The 17,496-nt window shown below is 46.5% G+C and overlaps 1 protein-coding gene across 1 annotated transcript in view; it reads right to left on the reverse strand.

Moving 5' to 3' along the window:
* Positions 1-305: 305 nt before the first annotated feature.
* LOC126260405 (insulinoma-associated protein 1a-like) overlaps positions 306-17,496 on the reverse strand; it is a 121,423-nt gene continuing 104,232 nt past the window's right edge. The window contains exons 2-3 of the mRNA XM_049957732.1: positions 3,408-4,610; positions 306-318 (exon numbers count right to left, since the gene is read on the reverse strand). Coding sequence (XP_049813689.1) covers positions 306-318; positions 3,408-4,610 — 1,216 coding nt within the window. The remainder of the gene's footprint in view (positions 319-3,407; positions 4,611-17,496) is intronic.

The following is a 17,496-nucleotide window of genomic DNA, read 5'->3' on the forward strand; positions in this document are numbered from 1 at the left end:
TCTATTCATAGCCTCTATTTCTTCCGAAATTTACTGTAGACATAATTAGTTACCGATGCTGTTTGTTCAATAGCTTTCTACGCAAAAATTAATGACACTTTTATGTTTTCTAAGCAAAAATAAATGAGACTTAAACAGAAATTGCACTGTCCCCGGTCTATCGTAAGAAAAATAAACGTCAAGCGAATTTATAAAATTATAAATAAACTGAACAAAATGACCTAACAACTGCAAAAATTATAAAAATAATTCTGATCTGTCTATGGCAATTGTAATCGACCCTGCCGTGCCTAAAGTCGATTCCATCATGCATAAAATCTGAAATGATAATGGTATAACAAATTATAAAAGAGTGAAAACAATGACAATATAATATAAGAAAAATAAAACAGCTATAAAGTAATGAAAACGCGTCACATTATAAATAAAACTGGTCTGCATCGACTCTAACGTAATTCGACTTAAGTACTTGGGACCGAGAGACTATTGCACACTTTGAATTTCGTTTTCGCCACCGTGTTCTACAACTGACGAAGAAAAATACTGATTAATTAACAAGTTCTGTATTTTCAGAGACAGATAGAGCAGCGATAACACCGTCAATTTTCGTTCAGGGTACCTATGGAATTTATACTGGCGGAGATATGTAATGCACTTTTTGACGGGACGCTGAAAATATTACAGATATTTTCATCGACCGGTTGGAAATGGATACGTCTAATATTTCGTGCTAATAGGAGAAAGAACTGCAAGACAACGTATTAACGGTGTTTTCACCTGAACGAACAACGTAGTTTTCTCTGAAATACTGGTTGCAAACTATCCCTAATAATCAATATTGCACTTAGCGATGAATGAACAGCTAATAGTAACGAAGTTATGCGCAGTGACTTCCGGATAGGTTACATTTTACGTATTAATTTCCTCCACCATTAGCTGTAAAATAATAAATACTGATGTGTTACTTCTAACACAAATAGAAAAACCTTTGTACCGAGATGAGATCAGCGTTATGGGTCAAAATAGACGGTACCGCGACTAGATAACCACACAGAATGCACGACACGACTAGATACTGAAACCAAACATTGACTGCTTAGTGTGGAACTTCGTAAATGACTAGAACTGAAGGACAGATAACATAGTTTTGCTTCACAGTGGATTACGGTTGTAAAGGGACTTTTAGAGCCAACCTAACATATTTGGATCGCGTGAGGCATTCTAATTTTATGACGATTCGGGAGCATCGATACGTTGCTTCCAGAATCAGAATGCTTAGTTTAAGACTACGTTAAGATTACCAATGGATAACATTAGGTACAATAAATTTGTTACTGAAGCTAAGACATATACTTATTTCTATTGTGAAAGACATTTGGCAAAGTAGCAGTTTTAGAGCATGGATGGAGCTCTGTGTTTCCTAAAATAACAAACAAAAAATGACTAGAATGAAAGTAATGCACGTTATAAAGTTCACCTAGAAAAATATGCGTTTTTAGTAGAGTAATATTTGCAGTTTTTTTATCATATATAGATATACATATTTAGCGGGTGTTATGCTTCTAAATGACTAGAAGGGACTAGAAAACTATTCGACCAAACAGAATGTACAAGTGTCAATACAGATGTTCCACTGATTCACACTGAGATCATTATACAGTTCCTGAGTAACTGACGTTACTGCTGATATTACTGACTAGAAAGAAATACACTGAATGACTAGAATAAAGGGCAGTAAAAACTAAGAGAAAGACAGGGTTGGAAATATTTCCTGCATTCTTGACCCTTCATCAATAACAAGAGTAACAATATTATTATGGTACTGACTAGATCGAAATATGTAATACGACTATGTAGTTAAATACAGCGGAAAGTGAGAACTGATGGGAAATGATTCGACCAGGTCTTGAAGCTGGTCTCACTGACTAGAAGTAAAACATGACAGTTTGCACTAGTGGCTGTTCTGATTACATTATGGAAGATGGCTAAAGTCCAGCGCAAACTATAATGAGACAAGAAGCATTTTCGGCAGCCCTGGAGCTAACCTTACTGACTAGATATAAAAGTGACTGTTACACTTTTGGCTACAATGACTAGAATGAAGTTCGTAAAGTGACTAGATTAATACAAAACATAGGCTAGGTTTGGAAGCTCCATGATACTAAGTTTGTTGACTAGAGACAAAGTTACTATATTAGCTGATTCTGCGTGACTGGACACAAAATGTGGATGTTCTAGAGCTTGTGAAAGAGTGACTGGTATTCAGAGTAATTTCAACAATAATTATCGTCATGAAAGGCGATAGAAAGCTGGTGAACGAGATTACGATGGTATTATATACGGGTTCCGTACATCCACAGTTTGCGCTTTTATTGATCATAGTAATGTTAATAATTACACGTTGGGACTACTGTCTAAAATAATAGGCATCTAATGACTAGAATATAATATAGCGGAGAATGAGCCGTAGGAACAAAGTTCACAGGATATATTCTATTAGTACATAAGACCATATGGATAAGACTAGAACATGCGTGACTAGACCGGTTACGAATATCGCTGAGTTTGCTGACTAGAGAAAAAATTACTACCTTATCAGATTCTGCCTAGCAGAAAACAAAATGTGGATGTTCTGGATTTGTGAAGCAGTTTCGGTTTACAGAGACATTGCAACAATGACTGTCGTCATTAAGGGTGATAGAAAGTTGGTGAACGACTTTGTAAGGGCGTTAGATACGAATTTTGTACGTCCACAGTTTGCGTATTAATGGTTACCTTTCGCGAATTCAATTTTATGCATACAATGGAATCAACGACTTGAATGAACACACGAAAGGGCACCATGAATCAATCAAGTCTAGGAAACATGAGAGATGACATAGTTAATGTTTTCAGTGCACTTACTGACTAAGGTAAAAGGTATCTAATGACTAGAAGAAACACAGCTGAAGATATAGAAATAAAGATTGCGGGATAAATTCTTTTCGCGTAAAAGACTATGAGATAAGACTAGAAGGTGCATGACTAGATCGGTTGCGAGCAAGGCAGAGTTCGGGGTCATCTCGAGTAGAGTTCGGTTGCGACACGGCCGCAGGAGGAAGACGCGGTGGCTCACCTACATCATGTGCAGCCTCCAGAAGGGCGGCGGCGGCGGCAGCGGCACGGGACGCGGGGGCGGCGGGTGCTGGCGGTACGGCCAGGCGGCCGCCAGCAACAGCGGCTGTCAGTTGACCGCGAACGGGGGCGGCTGCGGAGGCGGAGGCAGCGGCAGCGGCGGCGGCGGCGGCAGCAGGAAGCCCGCCCCCGAGGCCGCCGGGGGCGAGGCGGCCGCCGGCAGCGGAGGCGGCGGTGGCGGCAGAGGCGACGTGGCGGGCTCGCCGAAGGCCGAAGCGGCCGGCGGCGGGGGCGGAGGTGGCGCGGGGGCGGAGGCCGTCTGCTCGTGCGTGGCGAGATGTTTGCGCAGGTAGGCCTGGCGGCGGAAGCGCTTCTGGCAGGCGGGGCACGGGAAGACGTCGCCCCCGTCCTCGCCGGCGTCCTCCGAGGAGGTGGGGCCGGACGCCGGCTTCTTGACGACCAGGTCGACAGCGCCGCCCGCCGGCCGCGGCTTGTGCCAGCGGCGGTGCGACGCCAGGTTGGCGGGGCAGTTGAACACCTTGTCGCACTCGGGGCAGCGGTACTCGACGTGTACGATGCGCGAGCAGCGGTGCTGTGCCAGCCCGAACGCGTCTTCGTACATCTCGCGGCAAAGCCGGCAGATGTAGTCGCCGATGCGGTTCTCGATCTTGGCCAGCTCCGCCTTGGCCTCCTCGGTGATCTCGACCACGTTGAAGGCGGGGTCGATGTCGCCCTTGCGCACCACCAACGGCGCCTCGTCGTCGCGCAGCTCGCGGATGATGGTGCCCGACACGGGCGACGTCTTGTCCTCGTCGAAGGTGAGCCGGCGCACCGCCTTGGTCTTTTTCGGCGTCGCCGGCGCGGTCTTGGCCTTGCTCGGCGTCGACTGCTGCTGTTTCGGAGCGTCGTCCGAGTGTAGCCTCTTGCGCACTGGCGAGCTAGGCGACGGCGTGGACGGCGGCGTGATTGGCGTCGGCGCCGGCTTGAGTGAGAGGTCGAGAGGCGTCGGCGTCACGACCAGCGGCTCCGAGTAGGCGGCCAGGTAGTAGGGCGGCGGCCGGTGCTCGAAGCCGAGCCGTTCCACCAACGAAGTGAGCGGCGAGAAGCCGTACACGGCGACGTCGTCCATGGCCGACGGCCTCTGCGGCTGCAGCTGGCCGTGGTCGTGCCTGCGAACCAGGAAGCCGCGCGGCATGCCCGCGGACGCTGAGCGGCGACTCAGTGCCTCAGGCACCATCCGCTCGCGCCGCGGCTCCGACGGCGTCTGACCGGCTAGCGCTCGTCGGCAGTCGGGCACTGGGACGCCGGGGGCGTGGCTTGCCACCAGCCAATGGGTGCGCCTGCGGCGTGCGCGCGCAGTCGGCGGTACGGCGCCGCGTGCGGCTATTGGTGCGCGGAACTCGGGCCCTCGCCCCATTGGGTTGGTCGGCGGCCGCCTCGCGAGGACGCGTGTCGCCGCCGCCGCCGCCGCCGCCGCTGTTCCTCCCGGATGAGACCTGCGGAGCGAGGGCTTTGCCGGACGCTGCTAAATCATGCCGCGCCGTTACGCTCAACGGTCTGCGTTTCGTGTGATTCGAACGCTACGCGTGGTACGAGAGGACACTTCCAACGGACGCAAAATTGACGCATAACGAGCACCCCTCCCCTTTATCCGCAGCAGCTGCCGTTCTAATGGGCGGTCCGACAGTTACCGCTTGGCATAATGCTGGTACACCCGGCTTCTTATTGTCATCACGGTGGAACCTCATTTATCCATCCTCCGTGGTATCGTAGACCGCCCGCATCTTCGAAAATCGTAAAGTTCATTAAGAAATTGGAATGACACTGGTTAAAAGCTTGAAAAACAGTTTGAATTTCTGAATGCCCGAATAACTAAAATATTTCTCTGATGCTATAATCGACACATATTATAAAAATGTGTGTGTGCCTATGTGTATGTTCCACACCTCCTACTAAACCACTGGACCGGTTTCAGCCGAACTTGGTACCCATATGCCACACAGCTCAAGAGACATGGCGTCATAAACACCGAACTACGTGAAAATATGCCACATCATGTGTGAAGTTTTAATACATTTATTCTTTACTGGCAACACTCGTACAGTCGAGTCAAACTAAGGAAATCCCTGACACGTGGCAGCGCTTTTGACAGCTTTTCACATGCGATGTGCAAACGGTTGTAGGCGAAAACGACAGCCATATATAGAGCTACGAAAATGCGTTGCCACAGAGAAGTATATAAAATTGCGTTGTAGAGACGCGAAGCAGATGAGCCCAGCGTTCAGAAACTGTTCTGGATCATGTTTCTTAATTTGGATACTGTACTGGTACATTTGTGGATTATGTATATTTCAATGTACGACTGTTTCATAATTTCAAAGGTGTTTTCACGAATACATGAAATGGAATTTTTTTATAGACTATAGAGTTTATTTTTTGTTTTCGGTTCTAATAGAAAATTCTCAGAATTAACACCGTCGTAATGCCGGGTTCGTCAGTTAGTTACGAGTGTAGCCTACGGCATATCTATAGGTTAAAAACTACACGAACTCTAACATTATGCGTTAGCACAGAGAAGATCAGTGAATCGTTTCTTACTCACCTTACGTCCAGATTTTGAACTAACTTTTCCTGTGGGCCTGTGCGTTGCTAGGTTGGTCTTCTGAAACAAGCAAGTTTCATCTGTATTTTAGATCTGTGCCGAAGACAAATTTGCCTCTTGTATAACAGTCTTTAATTCTTTACAAAAGTATCCACACTTGCAACGTCCCGAATTAAACGTTCCCCACACACTTTTCTGTTAAAGATACTCTGCACAGTCATCCAGCACTAGCCTTACACACTGTTCAGCCTCATTTATTCATTTATCTACAAATCTTTCCACTGCAGTCGCTAGTTCGACACCTCTTACAGAAACTCTGACGGACCGTTGTTGTTTCTAAATGGTTCAAATGGTTCAAATGGCTCTGAGCACTATGGGACTCAACTGCCGTGGTCATTAGTCCCCTAGAACTTAGAACTAGTTAAACCTAACTAACCTAAGGACAACACAAACATCCATGCCCGAGGCAGGATTCGAACCTGCGACCGCAGCGGTCTTGCGGTTCCAGACTGCAGCGCCTTTAACCGCACGGCCACTTCGGCCGGCTGTTGTTTCTATCAGGTGTACGTACACAATATCATCAACGACGGTCTGTTTTGTTTCAGTTGTATCCGTCTTCCACCTAATTCGACTTGTTTTAGCACCACAACCGAAGTTTTATTGCGTTTTTTCCCAAATGTAAAAATTCGACTTGGGGAATCGCAAACTCGGTCGTAGTACAATAAGCAGAAGCATCGACTTCGACTGTAGCAAGGTTGGCACGTCATCTTCCAAACGTAACGATTTATCAGTTATTATTGGTTTTTCCGTCTTGAGCTTACTGCAGTTTAATTAACCAGAATTTTATAGTAGACGCGTTTCGCTTTTTTATTTATAATACATACGTAGTTATTCTGCAAACTGGATAATATGTTCGTACATTTTTGGTTGTTTTACGTAAAAAACAACATTTTGTTTGTAAAGTTGGAGTGCAAGTTACTTACGATGTTTCTCTTCATATTCTCGAAACCACTGCTCCTTCCCTCCCTGGCCGGCCGCTGTGGCCGAGAGGTTCTAGGTGCTTCAGTCTGGAACTGCGCGACCGCTACTGTCGAAGATTCGAACCCTGCCTCGGGCATGGATGTGTGTGATGTCCTTAGGTTAGTTAGCTTTAAGTAGTTCTAAGGGACTGATGATCTCAGATGTTAAGTCCTGTAGTGCTCAGAGCCACTTTTTCTTCCCTCCCTACTAGCAGCGGTTGATGTCGAAAGACTTAGTTTCACATATACACTGGCAGTTTTTGTCATTATGCAGCATTTCTTGCGCTGCATTCTGGTTTCTTACACTTCACCTTTGTAAACAGAGCTGAAGTTACGTGTGTTTCTCACTTTGCACAGCATTACAGTGTTCGTTCGTTTTCGTGCAGGTTTCTAGCGTGTCAACCTGTGAAACTACATTTTTTTTCATTAATTCGTGCGTGCGTCTGTGTGTGTGTGTGTGTGTGTGTGTGTGTGTGTGTGTGTAAGTTAGCACGGGTGAAGTGAATGGCAAGGGTAGGGATGCGTTCTACATTTTGCATTAAATGATCTCGGCGCGCATTATGTCACGTAGCGTACGTCAGCGTTCCACTAAGCGATACAAAACCGGTCCGAATTACCGGGAATTTCGAATTAGTGACGATTTTCTGTAACCAGTAAGTTTCTTTAGAGTCATTTTCGTATGCACAATTACACAGGCGTTTCACCAGCAATGGTTCGGCCGGTGTATCTTCCGCTTATCTTTCCGAATGAACTATTATTTTGTTCCAGAACCAAATACAGAAGCAATGTTTTTGGAAAATTTCCTTTATCCACACTTTTACGCTTTGGCTACCATCACAATTACAACAGCATAAAACTGTCATCTGTCGAAATGTTAGCACATTTGTACAGGAGTATTCTTCGTAATCATAATTACTCTCTGGCAGCAGGTGTATTTTTCACCTGCAGTTCCAGCTTTAGCGATTCATTCTCTGTACCGGAAACTCTTCCAACGCACAACAGTATATATGTTACTGTAATTATTGGCCTGCCAAACAACCTGCTTTGTAGGGTAGCCTACATGTCAGGACCAAGAAACTGGTTTCCAGGCTCTGACATGTAGGTTACCTGTGACAGAAATACGGTATTGGAGTAGAATCTGCCTGCTTCATAAACCTGCTTTGCTTGGCGGTCTAAACGTCAGGACCAAATAAATAATTTTCAAGCCCGTTATGTGTAGCCTGCATTGCATGACGGACATGTTGCAGGAGTGGTATCAGTCTTTTTCATTGAACTGTATCGCAGAAGCTACACGTGCTGACGAGCATGGCAGGGGATAGGTCAAGATGAAAAGAGGAGGAGCCAGAGTGAGGGGGAGGAGAAATGGACAGAGAAAGGAGAGGAGGGAGAAATTTGTGGGGCAGATGGGAGGTAGAGAGCAGCAGTGTGCTGGTTGGAGAGGATGAGGGGGAGGTGGAAAGAGTGAGGTCTAGGAGGATATGGTCAGAGGAGGGGGAGGAAGATGTAAAGATAGGGGATGGGGGAAATAGACAAAGAGAGATGGAGGAGGAGATGAAGAGACGGTCAGGAGGAGGATGTAGGCAGAGGAGGGAGGATGAGGCACAGACAGAAGGAGGAAGAGGTGGTCACAGAGAGGGGGAGGAGGAGGAGGTATGTTTGATATGTATATTGAATAGCCTACATATGTGGGTGAAACTGCAGAGAAAATGCTAGACAATATACATACTCTGCAAACAGGTGTGTTATGTGAGAATAGAATTGACCTGCTTTAATACCCTGCTTTGCAGGGCAGCCTACATCTCAGGATCAAGAAACGGTTTTTCAGCCCTGTATATTTAGACTGCCCTGCACGACAAGTGTGTTGTGTAGGAATAGTATCGAACTGTATTATCGACCTTCTCTGCAGGGCAGGTTGCATTTAGGTCCCTTTGGGCCGTATGTGGTTGTGTTATACAATATGTGATCATAAGTGTCCAGACACCCCCAGAAACATAAGTTTTTCATATTAGGTGCATTGTGCTGCCACCTACTGCCAGGTGCTGCATATCAGGGACCTTAGTAACCATTAGACATCGTGAGAGAGCAGACTTGGGCGCTCTGTGGAACTCACAAACTTCGAACGTGGTCAGTTGATTGGATGTCACTTGTGTCATATATCTGTATGCAAGATTGCCATACTCTTAAACAACCCTGGATCCATTGTCTCCAATGTGATAGTGAAGTGGAAACGTCAAGAGACACATACAGTGCAAAAGCGTACAGCCCGACTCAGGTACTATGACAGGTAGGAGGTGAGAAAACTTGCATTTCATGGTCGAGCGGCTGTTCATAAGCCACGCATCACGCCAGTAAATGCCAAACGATGCCTCACTTGGTGTAAGGAGCGTAAACATTGGACGATTGAACAGTGGAAAAACGTTGTTTGGAGTGACGAATCGCAGTACACAACGTGGCAATCCAATGGCAGGGTGTGAATATGGCGAATGCCCGGTGAATGTCATCTACCAGCGAGTGTAGTGCCAGCAGTAAAATTCGGGGGCGGTGGCGTTATGGTGTGGTCGTGCTTTTCATGGAGGGGGCTTGCACCCCTTGTTGTTTTGCGTGGCACTATCACAGAATAGGCCTACACTGATGTTTTAAGCACCTTCTTGCTTCCCACTACCAGGAATGGTGATTGCATCTTTCAACAACCTGTCCATAATTCACAGCCAGTGGTGGAGTGGTTACACAACAATGTACTGGACTGGCCTGCACAGAGTTCTGACCTGAATACTACAGAACACCTTTGGGATGTTTTGAAACGCCGAATTCATGCCAGGCCACACCGACCGACATCGATACCTCTTCTCAGTGCAGCTCTCTGTGAAGAATGGCCTACCATTCCCCAAGAAACCTTCCAGTACCTGACTGAACGCATGTCTGTGCGAGTGGATGCTGTCATAAAGGCTAAGGCTGGGCCAACACTATACTGAATTCCATCATTACCGATGGAGGGTGCCACGAAGTTTTAAGTCATTTTCAGCCAGGTGTCTGGATACTTTTGATCACATACTGTACGTAAAGCTGAATGTACGTATGAATGTGTAAGAATTCCTCCTAGGTCCGTGGAATGGAGTGAATGAAATTCGACCCACCAACTCCTTGCTCTGAGAGGACCAATCTAGGAGGGTTAATGACACTCTAGCTCTAATATTTACAAACATAAAGGCATGCTTATTTTTTAAGTCTGCCCTGTGTGACAGGGTTCTTATGTGTGAATAGTATTGACTCGTCTTATCCATGAGCTTTGGATGGCAGCCTACATATCAGGAGCAGGAAACAGTTTTCCTACCTTGGTCTTGTAGGCTACCCAGTGCAACATGTGTGTTTTGTTGGAGCAATACTGACCCACTTTATCGGCCTGATTTGCATAGCAGCCTACATGTCTTGGGAAAATAAGGGTTTCCAAGCCATTGGCATATAGACTGTGATGCATGTGAGACATGTTGTGGGAGTAGTACCAGCCTGCTTTGTCGACCTCTTTGCAGGGGCTACACTTGCAGACAGCAGTGCCTGGGTGAAGGTTGAGATGGATAGAGGAGGAGACAGGGAGAGAGAGAGAGAGAGAGAGAGAGAGGAGGCAGAAAGGGATAGATAGGGAGAGGGGTGGCAGGAAGGAATGTGCATGTAGAGAGGGGACAGGAAGGGATGTACAAAGGGGGAGGGAAGAAGGAAATGGAGGAGGTGGGCAGAGAGATAGTGGGGAGAACATACGTCAGCAGGCAAAGCCACAGGGAGAATCCTAGTACATACTGTGTATAAAGCTGAGTGTATCTATATGTGTGTGAGAACACCTCCCAGGCCCCTGGACTGAACTGGTCCATACTACTATACACACACAAACTCCGTGCTCCAAGAAGACCAACATAGGGGAGTTTATGTAGCCCTAATATTTATGGAGATACAGGTGTCGTATCATGTGGTTCTACATAGAGCGAAGTTGAGAATACGATCTCAAAATGTGTCACTGTAACGTGGATCCTTCCGTAAAATGACGGAATATGGCTACTTCCTACTTGTAATTAAGAACCGGCCTTGTGGCCGAACGGTTCTGGGCGCTTAAGTTCGGAACCGCGCTGCTGCTACTGCCGTAGGTTTGAATCCTGCCTCGGGCATGGATGTGTGAAGTCCTTAGGTTAGTTAGGTTTAAGTAGTTCTTAAAGTCTAGGGGACAGATGACCTCAGATGTTAAGTCACATAGTGCTTAGAGCCATCTGAACCATTTGTAATAAAGAGTGATTTAAAAATGACATGAAATACAGATGGTACTAATGTGCTTGACAATGACGCTTAGTCGAAATTAGCTAATCGCACGATTAAATAAATATCGTATTACAGTCTACTGCGGACCATGTTTACGTTTGTTAAGTATCTGGACGCTGTGGATCTCCACAAATATAAATTTTAAGAACACAGCACGTCATTCTCAACGCAGAGAAGTCTTCGACGGTAAAAGCAACTTCGGGCTTGCCGTAAGGGACTCTTATAGGACGATTTCCTTCCAAAAAATATGTAAATGATCTAGCAGATGACGTCGGAAGTTCCAGGAGGCTTTCCGCGGATGATGTTGTTGTACAGAGAGATTCAAAAGTGTCTGTACACACTTCGTGGGTGTAATGTATGCATAACAATAAGAGTAAACCGTTAAATAAAGTTTTGTCTGAAATTGCTTTATTTCAAAGTTATGCTACAGAATAGGGATCTCAAGTGCAACACAAACAACACATAACTAATATATAATGAACTCTTCTCAGAAAGCAACGAGACTAAAGGACTGGAAATTGAACTCACCTACGTAGTGTACGTTTATCCCATGACATGTTCAAAGTGAAATGATAATTAAATCAAGACCCTAAGCTGTCGACGGGCGTTGATATACATCAACGGGGACAATTAAAAATGTGTGCCCCGACCGGGACTCGAACCAAGAAACTCCTGCTTACATGGCAGACGCTTTATCCACCTTGTTTGTTTCTTTTCGTTTTGTTCAGTATTGTTCGTTGCGTTTGGTCTGGGCAGATCTCACAAGATTTCCGTCCAAGTTGATCGTTGATTCCTTTACTCAGTTTTTTTTTTTTATCACAGAGGGCGAGCAGCCCTCTGACCGGTCCATCTGAGCCACCGAGGGCACAGAGGATAGTGCGACTGCAGGGATTTATCCCTTGCGCGCTCCCCATGACAATCACATTCCCAACTTAATGTCCAAACACTACGTTTGCAGTGGCCCTGCCCCTTACACTCATTACTCGCGGCAGACAATCTTACCGAGTCCTGTAAGAGTTCGGGCAATGCGTGTGCATCCAGCACAGAAGAAGAAGGTCAATGGCCGGTTACATGTCCGAAAGAACAGATACCATCTTCATGTATGTTCAAAATGATGTAAATATTTTAAACATTTCGCGGCCCTATCAGCAACTGTATAAATATTAATTTTAATTTTAATAACCAACAGCTTCAGTTGCACCGTTTACCTAGAATTTACCTAGGTTTCAGTCGGGATAACCCAACCTTCTTCAGAATAAAAGTAACTACCGTTTGTCCATAATGAACATCATCAAGTTAAAACAACAAATCCACAAATTATCGTCAGACTGTAAAAACTTACCTGAAACTGCCTCGACCCCACTTCGCGACCGCGATGCGGCAGCCACGAGTGCTGTACTGGAACACACAGTAAACGATGCAACTGAAGCTGTTGGTTATTAAAATTAAAATCAAAATGATGTCCTTGTAGATGAAGACAGTGACCTGCTCGACTCCTTACCGCTCTCGAAGTGTTGCAGGCTCCGTTCATCCCATTCTGCGCAGCTATTTTCATTTTTCTGCTGTATTTGTATTACTTTCTCAACTGAAATTCCATACACGAGATCCCTGAGACCAGGGTTTGTGATCCGTAGACTTGGCGGGCCAAGCAACTGACCCTGCACGGTCTGTCCACTTACAGGGATAAGCAACTTTGAGATGCACTCTTGGCTCCCGACTGAAATTTGCAGGGACACCTTCGACTAGGCAACATCAGTCGATATGCAGGAGAAAACGATACGCCAAAAGCCTGTACTGGCCTATAATGTAATGACTAGCACAAGAGACATTACGCATCACGACTACCGCGGTGCACAGTTACTTTTAATCAGACTGTATACAGAGAAGTTGCAACGCTAGAAAATTGTAGCGGACTGCAGAATGTCGTGCGCCCCTACAAACATCTCCATTCATCATTGGAATGAAGGTAGATCTGAACTGGTTTGACGCTTGGTACAAGGAGTGGCAACTGACCCTCAACGTAAACAAATGCAACGTATTGCGTATACGTGGACAGAATTGTATGATTGCACAATTGATCAATCACTGGAAGCAGTTAGTCCCGTAAAACATCCACGAGACTGCGTTCGGAGTGATTTAATGTTGAACAACCACGTAAAATTAATCGCGGTTATGGCAGATGCCAGACTGAAATTCATTGGAGGAGCAGTCGGAAAATATAGTCCGTCAATAAAGGAGGTACCTTATAAAACACTCGTTCGAACAGTACTTGAATATTGCTCATCAGTCTAGGATCCGTACCAGATATAGTTGAGGGAGTAAATAGAGAAGATCCAAAGAAGAGGAGCGCGTTTCGTAACAGGTTCATTTAGTTAGCGCCAAAGTGTCACAGAGATGCTCAGCCAACTCCAGTGGCAGACACTGCAAATGGTTCAAATGGCTCTGACCACTATGGGACTTAACATCTGTGGTCATCAGTCCCCTAGAACCTAGAACTACTTAAACCTAACTAACCTAAGGACATCACACACATCCATGCCCGAGGCAGGATTCGAACCTGCGACCGTAGCGGTCACGTGGTTCCAGGCTGAAGCGCCTAGAACCGCACGGCCACATCGGCCGGCCAGACACTGCAAGAGAGGGGTCCTGCATCACTGCGTCTTGAAGTTCTGAGAGCATACATTTCGAGAACAGTCAACTAACATATCGTTTTCTCCTACGTATACCTAGCGAAAAGGCCGTAAAGATAATATCAGAGAGATTCGAGCCCACACGTAGGCTTACCAGCTATCGTTCTTCCTGAGAATCATCCGCACGGGGTAGCCGCGCTGTGGAAGGCGTCTTGCCAAAGTTCACGCTGCTTCCCCCGCCGGAGGTTCGAGTCCTTCCTCGGGCATGGGTGTGTGTCTTGTCCTTAGTTAGATTAAGTAGTGAGTATGCTTAGGGACCGATGACCTCGGCAGTTTGGTCCCATAAGAAGTTACCACAAATTTCCAAATTTCCTGCGAATCGTTCGCGACTGAAAGAGGAAAATGGGGACGTGATAACGATGCAAGAAGTACCCTCCGCCACACACCGTGAGGCGGCTAGTGGAATATATATGTAGATGCGTCATTCATGGATTCTGGCAACGTTTTTCGCAAGAAAACACAATTACAAGTACAGGATAATGTTTGTGCAGTACCAGTAAATGGTTCAAATGGCTCTGAGCACTATGGGACTTAACATCTGAGGTCATCAGTCCCCTAGAACTTAAAACTACTTAAACCTAACTAACCTAAGGACATCACAGACATCCATGCACGAGGCAGGATTCGAACCTGCGACCGCAGCGGTCGCGCGATTCCAGACTGAAGCGTCTAGAACCGCTCGGCCACTCCGGCCGGCAGTATCAGTAAGTTAGAGTACTTTTACTTCGTTGTCAGCAGCTGGTGGTCTTCTGGTTAGTGTTACTGACTTCCGGACAGTGTGCCCAGGGTTCGAGTCCCGACCGGGTGGGACGTTTCCTCCGCTTGGCACTGTGTGAGACGTCATTAAAAATACTTGCTCGCGGCAGCTGAACACCCCGGAAGGGAACTCCCGGCTAGATGTGTTAAAATGTGTTATATGCACATTCCTTTCAAACAAATTTATCTTCTTTTGTTTCTTATTTAAGAAATACACTCCTGGAAATGGAAAAAAGAACACATTGACACCGGTGTGTCAGACCCACCATACTTGCTCCGGACACTGCGAGAGGGCTGTACAAGCAATGATCACACGCACGGCACAGCGGACACACCAGGAACCGCGGTGTTGGCCGTCGAATGGCGCTAGCTGCGCAGCATTTGTGCACCGCCGCCGTCAGTGTCAGCCAGTTTGCCGTGGCATACGGAGCTCCATCGCAGTCTTTAACACTGGTAGCATGCCGCGACAGCGTGGACGTGAACCGTATGTGCAGTTGACGGACTTTGAGCGAGGGCGTATAGTGGGCATGCGGGAGGCCGGGTGGACGTACCGCCGAATTGCTCAACACGTGGGGCGTGAGGTCTCCACAGTACATCGATGTTGTCGCCAGTGGTCGGCGGAAGGTGCACGTGCCCGTCGACCTGGGACCGGACCGCAGCGACGCACGGATGCACGCCAAGACCGTAGGATCCTACGCAGTGCCGTAGGGGACCGCACCGCCACTTCCCAGCAAATTAGGGACACTGTTGCTCCTGGGGTATCGGCGAGGACCATTCGCAACCGTCTCCATGAAGCTGGGCTACGGTCCCGCACACCGTTAGGCCGTCTTCCGCTCACGCCCCAACATCGTGCAGCCCGCCTCCAGTGGTGTCGCGACAGGCGTGAATGGAGGGACGAATGGAGACGTGTCGTCTTCAGCGATGAGAGTCGCTTCTGCCTTGGTGCCAATGATGGTCGTATGCGTGTTTGGCGCCGTGCAGGTGAGCGCCACAATCAGGACTGCATACGACCGAGGCACACAGGGCCAACACCCGGCATCATGGTGTGGGGAGCGATCTCCTACACTGGCCGTACACCACTGGTGATCGTCGAGGGGACACTGAATAGTGCACGGTACATCCAAACCGTCATCGAACCCATCGTTCTACCATTCCTAGACCGGCAAGGGAACTTGCTGTTCCAACAGGACAATGCACGTCCGCATGTATCCCGTGCCACCCAACGTGCTCTAGAAGGTGTAAGTCAACTACCCTGGCCAGCAAGATCTCCGGATCTGTCCCCCATTGAGCATGTTTGGGACTGGATGAAGCGTCGTCTCACGCGGTCTGCACGTCCAGCACGAACGCTGGTCCAACAGGCGCCAGGTGGAAATGGCATGGCAAGCCGTTCCACAGGACTACATCCAGCATCTCTACGATCGTCTCCATGGGAGAATAGCAGCCTGCATTGCTGCGAAAGGTGGATATACACTGTACTAGTGCCGACATTGTGCATGCTCTGTTGCCTGTGTCTATGTGCCTGTGGTTCTGTCAGTGTGATCATGTGATGTATCTGACCCCAGGAATGTGTCAATAAAGTTTCCCCTTCCTGAGACAATGAATTCACGGTGTTCTTATTTCAATTTCCAGGAGTGTAGTTCAATTTTATATTTGTTACTGCGAAAGTTAGATCATTGGTAAATCCTAGAATTAACCGGTGAAACCTAAGATTTACTATCGTGGTGTGGTAAAAGTCTGAAATTTCTCATTATATGCATAGATTTCGAACTTCTACCAAGAGACATTCGTAATCTTAGGATTTACCAACGTGAACTGGTAGAAGCTGGATCGAAGGCTCCTGCCTCCGTCGTGCAAGTTCAGACAAGTTTCATTGTTGCCAATTTTGTGTTCAAATAAGTTTCTTTATTGGCAATTATGAGTTCTCAGTCTGCTCACCGCTGTGTAGTTTGTCAGTGTCGAGCATCGTGCGTACGGTCGTCTTTGCGACTCGTTTTAGTGGTGAATCATTGAGTAGGAAGAATGACAACAATTTTTATGTAACTGCTGAGCAATATAATGTTCTGTTAAGTGAAGTGAAAAATACAAAAATCTTTTCCAATAAAAAACCTATTCACTACAGACGTTTGAAGCGGTATGATGTTCTCAACATCGGAGATGAAGATAAACTCATAGCATTGGCGTCTGCTGGAAAAGAAGAATTTCGTTATTATATTCGTTTTGATGAACTGTTTAATCTACTACATGAGCCCCACATTGCTACAGTCCATGGCAGCCGAACACGGATGATGTGGAACTGAATCGTAAGCACAAGAATGTGACTGTTGAATCAATCGTTACTTAATTGAGATACTGTGAACCATGTCGGAAAAAGTAAAAAACATTGAAGTGGGGTGTTGTAGTGAAACTTATCATACAGCAGTAAAATGAATTCACGATACCAAACTTACTTAACCGACATGCAGGCAAACCCAGACAGTAAGTCGAAGTTAATACTTGTACACCAAGACCATTTAACAAAATTAGTTATCTCCGAGCTTTAACTTCGAAAAGGGCTGATGAAGTAGCATATCATCTTTTGGACATTTTTACCACTTTTGGTACCCCAAGTATCCCTCATTCTGATAGTGGTTTTGTAACCAAGTCATTCAAAGTTCATGTGGGTTGTGGAGTGATATAAAGATATTCCACGGGAAGCCGAGGCACAGACAGTCTCAGGAATCAGTCGAGTGAGCAAATCAAGATCTCGAAAATATGTTATCAACTTGGATGGAAACAAATGAAACTTCAAAATGGTCTGAAGGGCTGAGGTTCGTGCAAGCAATGAAAAATAGGGCTTATCATGAAGGGATCAGATGTTCACCATATGAAGCCATGGTTCAAATGGCTCTGAGCACTATGGGACTCAACTGCTGAGGTCATTAGTCCCCTAGAACTTAGAACTAGTTAAACCTAACTAACCTAAGGACATCACAAACATCCATGCCCGGGGCAGGATTCGAACCTGCGACCGTAT

The sequence above is a fragment of the Schistocerca nitens genome, chromosome 5 (genome assembly GCF_023898315.1).
Source record: "Schistocerca nitens isolate TAMUIC-IGC-003100 chromosome 5, iqSchNite1.1, whole genome shotgun sequence".
Taxonomy (NCBI): Eukaryota; Metazoa; Arthropoda; class Insecta; order Orthoptera; family Acrididae; genus Schistocerca; species Schistocerca nitens.